This window comes from Protobothrops mucrosquamatus, unplaced genomic scaffold (assembly GCF_001527695.2).
Source record: "Protobothrops mucrosquamatus isolate PMUCROS unplaced genomic scaffold, P.Mucros_1.0 scaffold151, whole genome shotgun sequence".
Lineage (NCBI taxonomy): Eukaryota > Metazoa > Chordata > Lepidosauria > Squamata > Viperidae > Protobothrops > Protobothrops mucrosquamatus.
In genome coordinates, this window is record NW_015386516.1 from 578,797 (window position 1) to 590,544 (window position 11,748).

General features: G+C 37.7%; 1 protein-coding gene across 1 annotated transcript; it reads right to left on the reverse strand.

The window, feature by feature from the left end:
* Positions 1 to 286: 286 nt before the first annotated feature.
* Positions 287 to 7,806, reverse strand: PTGS2 (prostaglandin-endoperoxide synthase 2). The gene is made up of 9 exons (XM_015813320.1): positions 7,633 to 7,806; positions 7,001 to 7,144; positions 5,683 to 5,826; positions 4,765 to 4,946; positions 3,855 to 3,938; positions 3,384 to 3,630; positions 2,359 to 2,645; positions 1,242 to 1,389; positions 287 to 708 (listed from the first exon to the last, which is right to left on the reverse strand). Exons 1-9 carry the CDS (start codon positions 7,703 to 7,705, stop codon positions 305 to 307), a joined length of 1,713 nt encoding a protein of 570 aa, XP_015668806.1. The 5' UTR covers positions 7,706 to 7,806; the 3' UTR covers positions 287 to 304.
* Between the last annotated feature and the right edge of the window lie 3,942 nt (positions 7,807 to 11,748).

Here is an 11,748-nt window from a genome sequence, read left to right on the forward strand (position 1 = left end):
CCTGCTTTACCATCATGATGTCATGTTTAAAAAAACCCACTCAAGATTATTGTTTGTGTTTAAAGCAGCAAATCTGTGGTCCTTAATCCATTTTAGAATATCTCACGTATCTCATTATGGTACAGAAAATATAATGAGGAATGAAGAGAATCTGTCCTGCAAATCTAAGCAAGAACCCCCTTCAAGTCAGACATCCTGAATTAAATGTCAACGCACGGGAAAATATACAGAGCTCCATTTGAAATATAAATAAATATTGTTATATAAATAAATTAATAAATAAATATACCAATAGTGATTCTTTCTACAATTCAGTTGACCGCTCTTTGAGAAGTACGGCAGGGCTAATTTCATCTATCGACCTGCTGGATGCACTGATGTTGTTTGTTGCCACGGTTTCAGAGCTGATGACGTGGAAGGCTGTGACAGGGCAGCCCTTCACATTATTGCAGATGAGGCTTTGGAGTGAGGCTGTATTCACGATGTCAAAGCCCACGCTACCCCCAAAAGTACTTGGCTTCCAGTATTCAGGTGAGCAGATGACATTTCCCATAAGACCTTTCAAGGAGAAGGGAGCCCCAAGTTCAATCATGGTCTCACCAAAGATGGCTCCAGGGCGTGGCTTTTCAACAAGAAGAGCAGGGTATAATTCCATAGCATCAATATCTCCATAGAGCTCTTCAAGTTCTGCAGCCATTTCTTTTTCACCTGTAATAAAGATTGTACTCAATACAAAAGAAATTCCTTCTTCTTGATATGTGACTACCTGTACATGTTTCTTTTAAAAGTAGAGTCATTAGCTTATTTTTATTTTTTATTTTAAATGATACATTATCAGTTAATATTTATAAATTTGATAAAATATATTGCTTGAATATTGCGTTTTAATCTTGGTGACCCAGCACAGAACATAGTCAGATCCAAATCAATGGACCTGCTGCTTTCAATTCCTTAAAACAAGGGCGGTGCAATTCTTCCTAGCTCAGGGTCACAATCTGCCTTAAAGCATAGCAGAGATAGGTATTTCATTATTAAAATTAATGTAGCTAATACAATAATTCTGTGTATTTGCAACTGTCTGTTCATTTCCCCCTTGATTAAAAGTTATAATTCAATGGCAATCAAGTGAAGCTTTTTAGGTTGTGTACCCTTTCCTTAACTGGAGATGCAAAGAATTGGACCGGGGACACAATATCTGCTTTTGAGATACACATGCTTGTTTGCTTGCACGCATGTCTTACCAGTAAGTTCTTCAAATGATGTGAAAGGTTTCAGCATAAAGAACTTTCGGTATTCATTCAAGGATCGGTACCTCATCTGCCGGCTTTGATCCATAGAAGCTACAGCTACTTTCTGCACGATAGCAGGAACATTCCTACCTCCAGCTACCTGTTGGCAATAATAACAACATGAAAAATCACAATAAACAAGTGTTATTCATTTAAAGGTTATGCTTATTGATCTCTTGCTCTCAAATAAAAATAAGTATGTAATAGGAAAGATAATATAGTTTATTATACCTTTGGCGTGGATTTCCCTTATCTTATCTGACTACCAAAAGAGAATTATTTTCTAAATTAAATTGATTTGGCTACTTTAGTCACTTATTTGCATTATCCCTGAAAACTATCAAAATCTAATTTTCACAATGAGTTGGGATTTTACACATTCTCAGATCTGGTTTATTAAAAAGACAGCTGGAACCCTTTTGCTGATATCTAGTTTTATATGTGGAATGATTAAACAAATGGAACTTTTTGTCATGTGCTCTGAAGCAGAAGCTCAGAGCATCCTTCTCTGTATAAAAGGAGGATACTTTTCTATGTGTCTAACATGAAACAATGAAATAGTATCCTTTGGTTAACTATTGGCTAACCTCTGTTGCATATGCTACATGTAAAGGCCATTCTCAACATGAAGCATAAGAATATCAAATCATATAAGCTATCTCAATTAAAATTTCAGATAGTATCAGACCAAGTATCAATAGGATTATTCTTTTTCTGTTCTTAAAAGATTTTCAGATATGGTAGTGATTTAACAAAGGATAGCTATGCTATTATAGAAGTTGGGAAATATAGAGGTATAAATAAATAAATAAATGTCTGCTTCCTCATGTCAGTTGAAATGCAATTTTGATAAAGGTGGAAGAAAGAGAAGAAAAGAGTGGGATCCTTGGTGCTCTCTGAGCTTGCTTGTTTTCTTGCAGACGTTTCATTACCCAAACTAGATAACATCAGTAGTTTGGGTAATGAAACGTCTGCAAGAAAACAAGCAAGCTCGGAGAGCACCAAGGACCCCTCAAGTCAACCCTGAGCTACAAATATTCTCCTTTATTAGAGGAGAAAAGAGTCTTACCCTTCCAGCCCTTTGTTTGGAGAAAGACTGCACCATGTGAGAAAGGCCATGTTCTAGCATAATGGAATTGTTGTACATGAACTGCTGGTAAGTGTAGTCTTGGTTTTGGATATGAAAGGTATCAGGTAGAAGAGGATGCCAGTGGTAGAGGGTGTTGAACTCTGCTGCTATTCTGTTCTGATACTGAAATCGCTGGTTGAAGAGAAGTTCTGGATCAAACTTCAGTCTGAAATGGTATCCACTTAAATGTTGCACGTAGTCTTCAATCACAATCTTGATGGTTTCCCCTTTAAGAAAATACACAATCAAATGAGCATTGTAATTTAGATTGACAGCACCAAATACCTAAACCCACTATTCCAAAACGGATTATTATGTGCCTGGCAGAATCCTGTACTGTAATTATGCCAAATAATAAGCAAATAATCCCAATCAATGTAAGAAATGATCTGTCTTGACTAACATTATATTTCCCAGTTACCACAGAATGACTCTGTGAAGTTCAGACACCGATTACCAGTATAATAACCATCTTTTGGAGTTTTCCTTTGGCAAATGGTGTTCAGTTAGGTAATGCAAATTGTCATAGGTTGCATTGATATCTGCAAAATGCATTATAAGGTTCGTTCCCATACACTTTTCTACAACTGTATCTGTTTCCATTCCCCCAAATTCCCAAAGATTATTATTTTCTAACAGTATGCTATTTGGTTCCTTTCTTTGAAAATTCTACAGCTATTCTAGATACACCTTTTTATTCTGAGAAAGTGGGATATGTTTATGTTTCTCATCCTGCCCCCAAACCACTTTTTGATGGCATACTTGAGATCACTCTCAATCCAACATTTCTTTTTGTTCAAAAACTCCTTTACAGTTCAGCATTTGAACTTGGCTTTATACAAACGAACTTCTACTTAACCACTGCAGCTTGTGGATGCTGACAAAACCTTCCCTTTACATTTCTGAATAATATTATTTTTTTTAGATTTCACCCAAAGGTGTATGTGTAATATTTGTTAAATTACCTGTCAAAATTAGTCTGGCAGTCTGAAATAGGCGTTCATCATCCCATTCTGGGTGTTCTCCCTTAAGAACGTCGCAGACCCGATTATGTTCCCGGAGCCACAACGTGGCATACATCATCAGCCCTGGAACCAAGCCAAAGACCTCCTGTCCTACAGAAAATTTCAGGTGGTCAGGGATGTGGGGTGGATAGATCATTTCTGCCTGAGTTTCTTTCACAGTAGGCGGATACATTTCTCCATCAATCATCTGTAATTAAAAAAACCAAAAGTAAATAAAAATTGCATTTTCATACATACAATTTATAAAAAACAGAATTCTGCCCTACTCAATGTTACTTCAAATTTGTAAACTGATGGAAACGTTAGTGAGTTTGAGCCTTCCGTTTTTATTAGATGAATTAGTCCATTCTTTGTAGGGCAGCACTGTCTCAAGTAGAAGTGAAGGAATTTCTCCAGGAAACCTAAACCCACCTGAAATTTTAGCTTTCCATCCTTAAAAAGTCTTAGTTTCATCTGCCTGTCCAAAGTCTCTCCATAGATGTGACTAAGATCAACCTGTTCACAGAACAAAAGACAAAAAGTTAGAAATCACTCTCAAACAAGACCGAGAGAATACCTATAAATACAGTGAATGCCAGCCAGGGATCATTCCTATAATGTTCTAGAGCTCTATATGATACAGTACTGGAGGGGGCAGCAGGAAGGGAACAATAAAAGAGCAAATTCCCTTGAATCAATGAAATTTCAATAGCCCATTATCCAGTGGTGGGATTCAAATATGTGAACAACAGGTTCTCTGTGTAGATGCCGCTTCCAGAAGTCCGTTCTGGGCCTGGGCAACAAAAAATTAGCTACCGGTTCTGCCGAAGTGGTGCAAACCGGCAGAATCCCACCACTGCCATTATCTCATGCAACATTTGAGCACAAGCCAAACAAGCATTCTAAAAACTGCCAGTATTAACCCTGGCCAGATCCAACATTTCAAGTGCTTAACTATATTTATAAAAGTTATATTCTTTGTTCTTCTAAGATGCAAAGTGAATGGTTTTCTTAAAGACATTATTGGCTCTTAGAAGATGTTGACAAAGCCAGTTTCTTTTGCATTAAAATGTTAGATACAAGAATAGTATATGTAACATAGCTAATCTGAATGGATGATATGAAACAACTTAATTCTTTGAGGAACTGATTAGATGACAAAACATGCCACTCTTCCCAAAGAGAACAGATTAGTTGAGAGAAACTTGCTAGGAAGTGTATCTACTGCTACATTTCTGCTGCTCCAGTAGAAATGCTTCTCCAATATTTTCAAGATAATTATTCTCAACACAGCACTTAACAAAGGTTGTTTGCTTGTTACAACTCATCTACTTAAACTTACCCCATGCCCAAGACCTTTTGTGAAGCCTGGTCCTTTCTGAGTATCTGTCTTGAAGTACTGGTGAGTGAAATGCTGGGCAAAGAAGGTGAACATGACATTTGTGCCTTGAGGATCAGGAATGAATTTTCTCCTTAGCAAGAATTTTTCTACAATCACTTTTGAATCTGGAAGTTCCTTCTTGCCTGAAATATAAAGCAAACACTTATTTTCTGCTTCTTCCTGAAATAGAATTCCAATAAGAAGGAAACATAATACTGATGTATAAAATATCACTACTTTTTTTGCAGATTAGAATTTATCTACGTAATTATGCTCCAGCACAATGGAGTGCTTGTCTAGTCTCTTGTCTTAGTTTCAAATGGTGACTAATTCTGGGGAGCCCAGAGGAGCATGCAGCTATGGGGCTGGCTAGTGCCCTAAAGGCCTCCCTTTGCTTTACAATTAATCATCCCTGTCTCTAAATTTTTAACTTTGTTCTGTTCTTATATTTTAGTACTGTACACCACCCAGAGTCCGTCTCTGAGTGAAAGAGGTGGTTCAAAAATGTGAAAAATAAATAAATGCATGAATTTGGTTGCCATTATAATTCTGCAGATATATTCATAGAATCACCCTTGCCCCATTTCTTTGACAAGCTTGGCATAATATGCCATTAGAAGAAAATCTGCTATATCAAGTACTCAATATATGACTTTTTCTAATATTTAAGTTTCATTTTGGCATTTGCTACTTATGTTTCATGACAACTTGTTACTCCATTTTATCCACACAATGAGGAAGCAGTATCTGTTAACAAAGTCTTGTCTCTTATGAATTCCTGATCTATGTTATAATATTACAGTATTTGATTACAATTCCACTTCATTTATGAATTCCTTTTCCTCTAGTCCTCATGCAATGATTTGCTTTCCTCCTTACCTTTCACACCCATAGGGGTAGGGCAGTCATGATCCACTGGTGGAACAGCTCGAGCATAGTAGGACAGATTGGAATAAACTTCCCAGCTTTTGAAACCATGATGGCTATTATAGGTTGGTGGGCTTTCAATTAAGTGGGATCTGGCTAAAAGAGGAAATGAGAAAAATTGTATTAATGTTAGACAACCTGCAGCAACCATCCATACATTATCTCAAACATAAATTTTAAAAAGTATGTCCCAATAAGATGCAAAAAATTAGATTTCAGTTTCATATCTCTTAACTTCCAAGTTTAAATAATACCGTGGTTCAGCCTCAATTTTGCTGTCAGTAAACTGGATGTAATATTTTATCTCACAATTTTATAAAGGGAGCTAAATAGGCTTCAGAAATTATTACTAATTATCTTATCAGGCTATAAGAATGATATGGAAAAAGATGTTACACTGGATATATAAATAAAACCAGATGGTGTCTTAATGAAGGGATATACAAACAACAAACGAAAAATAACTTATATCAGTTTCTTATACTGATTTACAAAAGATATTTCTTAGATTTTTGAAGAATTTTGTGAGAAGGGACAAAGGATAATGAAAAGAAATAAAGTTCTAGGATGTTATTTCAAGGAACTAAAAATCAAGATTGCTAGAAGTAAAAGGAAGGATTTTTTTATTTGAGGAAGGTTGATATATATTTGTTATCTCTGGTAATCCTTAATAGAGTTTTGTTGACCAGGACTGAAGGGATAAGGCTTTAAGAATTAGTTTATAGATAAGAAATGAGATATGGAAAGAAGAGACTGTTGGTGTATTTTAAGAGAAGGTGACAAGTTACTAAAGTTGTTTATACTTGGTGTGATGAGGTCACTATTTTATATATGTTTTCTTTACCATATTTGTATTTTTCTTTTCTATTTTTGTTTATTTTTAATATTTATAATAAATAATTATTTAATATTCTCTTTAAAGAGGACCATTTATTTTTTATTATTTTTTTTATACCCATATCACTGTTGCAGCGACTCTGGGAGGCTTACAAAGTGATACCAAATTACACCAAACTCATATATAAAAAACCAGAACTTCAATTTACTGCAGCTTTGTCAAATGCTATGATCAGCTTTTTATTAGCAATTTTAATCAATGTATAAATTCTCTAGAAGGGACAACTTGCTACAGCTATGATTAAGATTACAATCTTCCTTACTTAAGGAAGCTCAAGATTTAAGAAATTCACTGAGCTCAATAAGACTGATTTCCAAGTATACAAAACAAGATTAGCCAGTACGAGCAATGTAATAGAGTTGGAAGACTTACACATTAGAACGTATCTCATTATGGCATTGTGGAGGAATGGAATGTTGTTGATTATATCCCAGATGCCTTTGAAGTGTGTGAGTATATAGTGTACTGTGTCTGGAGCAGGCTTTAACTTAAGTCTGAGCCAAGTATAAAATTCCGCTGCAGAAAAAATATAGAAACAAAATTTATTAGGAAACTGCCTTTTATCAAGTCAGATGATTGCATGATATACAGTAGTTCAATACTGTCTACTGTCAATATTTCTTTTGCAGACTACTTGAAAAGAGATATCCAGCAGATATTTTTTTAAAAAAAAAATTTAATCAAAGCAAATATAATAAAAATGTTACTCTTTAGTTTGTCAACACCATCAAATTCACGAAAGTTATAGTCTGTAAGTTTGAGCCTATGTATCTTGTTTGCTTAATTACAGATGATTAAAACCTCCCCCACTTACCATCCTTAACCCTTAAATATAGTACACCCTTACCACAGAACACTGTCTCTAGGCTACATAGATAGAAATCTTATTTGCAGACACTTAAAAAGAAATCTCTCCTTAATCTGCCCAGTCATAATCTGTAAAGATTATGGTCTTTCTCTTATAAATTCATTATATCAATTATAATATTTTCAGAAATACATACGCTTAGTGCAATTTTCTCCATAAAAACCAGTCCGTGTACAGTCACATTCATATTGATCAAAACCTTTCGTCATGCAGAAACCTCGGTTTTGGCATGGATTTGAACAGCAAAGATTGGCTAAAATAGAAGTAAGACATGTGAAGTAGTTTGAATTAAAATCCTGTAAAGTCCCAGCAAATTAGCTCCATCAGTGCAAATACACGAATCCTTTAAGTTAATTTTCATTCAGTACCATCAGATCACATTTGCTCTATGAAGCATCTTGCTATACCTTTGAGACTGACAAACCTCATCCAAGGCACAAAATGCCACATGGTAACTAGTTTTAGCAGCCAATTTTTAAAATGCCAAAGTACCGAAAGATCCCAAAAGTGGCTTGTGACTGGGGGGGGGGGAGAAGGCTATCATAGACTGTGAGTTAACTGACTGTTATAAGCTACATTATTAAATACTTGAACATGCTTTGTTTCTCCACTGATCGCTGTTTCAAGATGATATGTTGTTAGATTTACATTCTGCCTCGCCTTCAGGAAAATTAGATGGTGTCCATTTCTTCAAATTTTCTACTTTTTTCCAATCTTGTCTCCATCCCTAACACAGTTGTGATAAGGGAGTATTGCCTCCCAAATTCACCCAGTGAGTTGCCATGGCCGAGGATGGACTCAAGATTAATATTTTAACCATTGTATCACACTAGCTCCAGAAAGGAGTAAGTTGGTGCTATTTAGGCTTTTCATCTAAGGAACTTTTCAGCCTTATTTGAAATGCCAACAATTGATCCTGGGAGTTTTGTTATGAAATGCTTGTGCTCTACCGATGAGCTTTTTGCACTGCAGTGAAATAGACAAACGGTTGAATATTAATTTCAGCACTAGTGGGGAGGACAGTGTCTCCAACCACATCAGAAGATGTCAGGCTAACTTAGGGGTGCAGGAAATGATGTGGGACAATCATAGCTTAGTCCCCCAACAAGAAAGGCTCAGGGGCTGCTTAAGAAAGCCATGCACACATCTGTACTCGGTTGGGGGCTGGGTAATAAGAGATCAGCCCCCAACTTTTCTCAGTCCAATATGTGTCAAACATATTAAAATAGAAATCCAAAGGGTCAGGGAATAAAATGAGGAAAAAACTGTATTTGTTATTCCTTGTGGCACCCTCTTCCATATAACATTTCTGATTTTCTACTTTTAACATATTTTTTTCAGAAAATTATCAATTTTGTCATGTCAGAAAGTTACTTAAGGAACAGAGAATGCATCTTTCTCTTGGGCTGAATCCTGCATCTTTGAAAATCATGAATTCTCCTAACCCTATACCTATTTACACTCTGAGCAAATCCCACTAAACATAATAAAGCTCACTTATAAAGCCAAGCATAACATTTTAAGACTGACATGCTTCCGACTTGCTCATATCCCAAACTGATCTTCTGTGACCAACTGCCATCAAACAACCTTTGCACGTCCCTCATTCTGCGGTGTTTTTTTTTAAAATAAAGACTTCCTCAACCTTTATTTCTGCGTAAAAGTAAAGGCATCAGGAGTGAAAATCATGTCCCTGAAAAGCTTCGGTAAAAGTCAAAAGAGAAAGCCAACAGCGGAAGGAACAAACAAACAAACAAACAAAACCCGTCGGGAAATTTTTTTTAGCAACACTAACCTGCTTGACTGAAAGCCAAGAGAGAAAATAAAAACACGGTTGGAACAATCATGTCCAATTTTGGGTAGAAAACAGCCAACTCGGCGTCCACTTTTCTTTTTCCCTTAACTTCTCCTGAAGTTTCCTACGCTGGGGAAGTTTCTCCGCGCTTTTCGCGAAAAAAAACTATCCAGTTCTGCGTTGACTCTGTGGATGCGAGCCGGAGCACCGTCGCCCTTTATGCTCCCTCGGTGACTCAACTCCTTCCCGGAAGGCTTCCGGGACCGCCCTTCATACGCAAATAGGCTGGAATACTTTTATGTTTGGGGTGGGATTTTCCTCAGGTAATTTCCACCGACTAAGATCCCTCCTCTCCGAGAGGCTCTGCCAAATCCCGGGGGAGGGGGACATGTTGCAAGTGGGAAGAGTAGAAGCGCTTGGGGAAACGCACGCAACACACGCGCCCCCTCCCGCCCGCATTCCCCTTCTCGTGAGGAGAGCCAAGGGGCTCCTTCGGGTTGGGGCTGCCGTCGGGTTGGGGCTGCCGTGTTGGGCGCTCGTAATCCTGGCTTAAAAATCGCGAGCCTCCATCTTCGTGCCTAGAGAGCGCACCAAAACAGTCCCCTCCGTTGATCTGATGGCTTTTCTATATTTGCCTCCGCTTCAGACTGGGCAGTCGTTGCTCCGTCGCCGCTCTTCGCCTCATTCCTTAACTGGATGTGCTTCTCTCCACCATCCCAACTACCTCTTAAATTTCCTAATTAATGTGGCCAATAGTAAACCACTACTTGGTTGCCAAAGCACTGCTTGGTTTTCCCCCAGCTCGGTTTCCCTTTTCTCCCCTTTTTTTCCTCGGCTGCGGAGAAGAACCATTTTTCTCGCAACCTCTTCCGGTGCGAGATTTCAGCCGTTGCAGCACCGCGCTGTTTTTAAAACGGTCGCAATACTTTATTTTGAAACACGCTGGCATTGTCAGGTGTCCTTGGAGCAGCCAAGGATTATTTACTTGTTTTTAAACCAAACAAAGCTGCTTTTGAATAGTATCGTTTGTGGTCTTAACTTCTAGTTGTCACCCAACTTTTTTTGCGACCATATAAAGTCTTCCTTCCAGGGGTGTTATATTGGAACAGCCATGGAGGGATTCATAGTTCTCTGTCCCGTGCATACAAAACAATAATACAAGTTAAAATAAGATAAGGTTCCCCAACATTGGGAAGTCTGGACATATCTGGAGGTTTGAAAATGGGTTGTTGGTGCAATCACGAAATTATTGCTGTGTGAGGTGACTCTCCACTAGTCACTGGGGTTTCCGCCCTCTTTTGAGATGAACTGCTCTCCAGATTCATCCTTGAATCAGCAAAAAATGATGCTGACATATTAATTTCCTATTGGCAAGCAGGACATGTTGGCTCTCTTTCAATTCACTGTGGTTACCGGAGTTTCCTCCATTTGCAGCTAATCCATTTTATGAGAAAACCTAAGCTAGACTCTATATAGAGCATCTGATGGGATGAATTGCAGCGCATAATAACTTATGCCTTTTCATAAAATGGCTATTTAGAAAATATGCTACCAAACTTTGTTCTACCCCTCCAATCATAAATTAACTTGGTTCGCCTCCTATATTCAGTGGTGGGATCAGCACCAGTTCGGCAGAACCGGTAGCTAATTTTTTGTTGCCCAGGCCCAGAATGGACTTCCGGAAGCGGCATCCACACAGAGAACTGGTTGTTCACATATTTGAATCCCGCCACTGCCTATATCAACTTTTTTCCAAGGATGGTGACAGAGCCTAAAAAATGATCTACAGCCCTTGGATTATTCTGGCATAAAAAAGAACACTTTAACACAGTTAAGCCTGTTTCATGCTGGAGATGAGATGAAGGGAATATCACAGAAACACAGTAGGAAAAAAAAAGGTGCTAGAGCATGTATGTTTCATGGTTGGAGTTACAAAGTGGAGCAAAGCGCTCAGATTGGCACAAGGTGAAGCCGGTCTCAGCTTTCTAGCAAGATGCTACTTCTCTTTCTTTCTCTTTCTCCCCTCCTATCTGTTATTTAAGCATTTAAACCACAATCATTAATAGGAATACAATAACTGAGTTACATAACATACAAAGTTGTAGCTTATTGAATAAACCCCTGTATGACTAGTTGGGCCTGAAATAAGCCATTAAACAATCACAATGGCTAGATTGACACAAAACATGAAGACAAAACTAATTACCCTAACTAAATAGGATATGCAAACCCAGCCAATGAATACCGTGTTTTAAAAATGTGCAGCGAGTTAATATATTTAATGTGGAGATCTCTTATTTGTGCATTTGTTCCCCTCCTGTTTGAGGCAGACAGACTTTGGTGTAAACTCCCAATTAAACACTCATATGCACTCTATATTTGAGGAAGGATCCAATGCTATTTTGAAAACATCTTCCTCATCATAATGCCTCAAGATGTCCCGGAATAAAAACTCCT

Excerpts from the sequence above, each read along its gene's own strand:
- PTGS2 (XM_015813320.1), bottom strand. The coding sequence starts at position 7,705 with ATGACGAAAGGTTTTGATCAATATGAATGTGACTGTACACGGACTGGT. Across the intron at positions 3,939-4,764 it reads CAAAAGGTCTTGGGCATGGG|GTTGATCTTAGTCACATCTA; the intron begins GTAAGTTTAAGT and ends TTCTGTGAACAG. Across the intron at positions 2,646-3,383 it reads TGCCAGACTAATTTTGACAG|GGGAAACCATCAAGATTGTG; the intron begins GTAATTTAACAA and ends ATTTTCTTAAAG.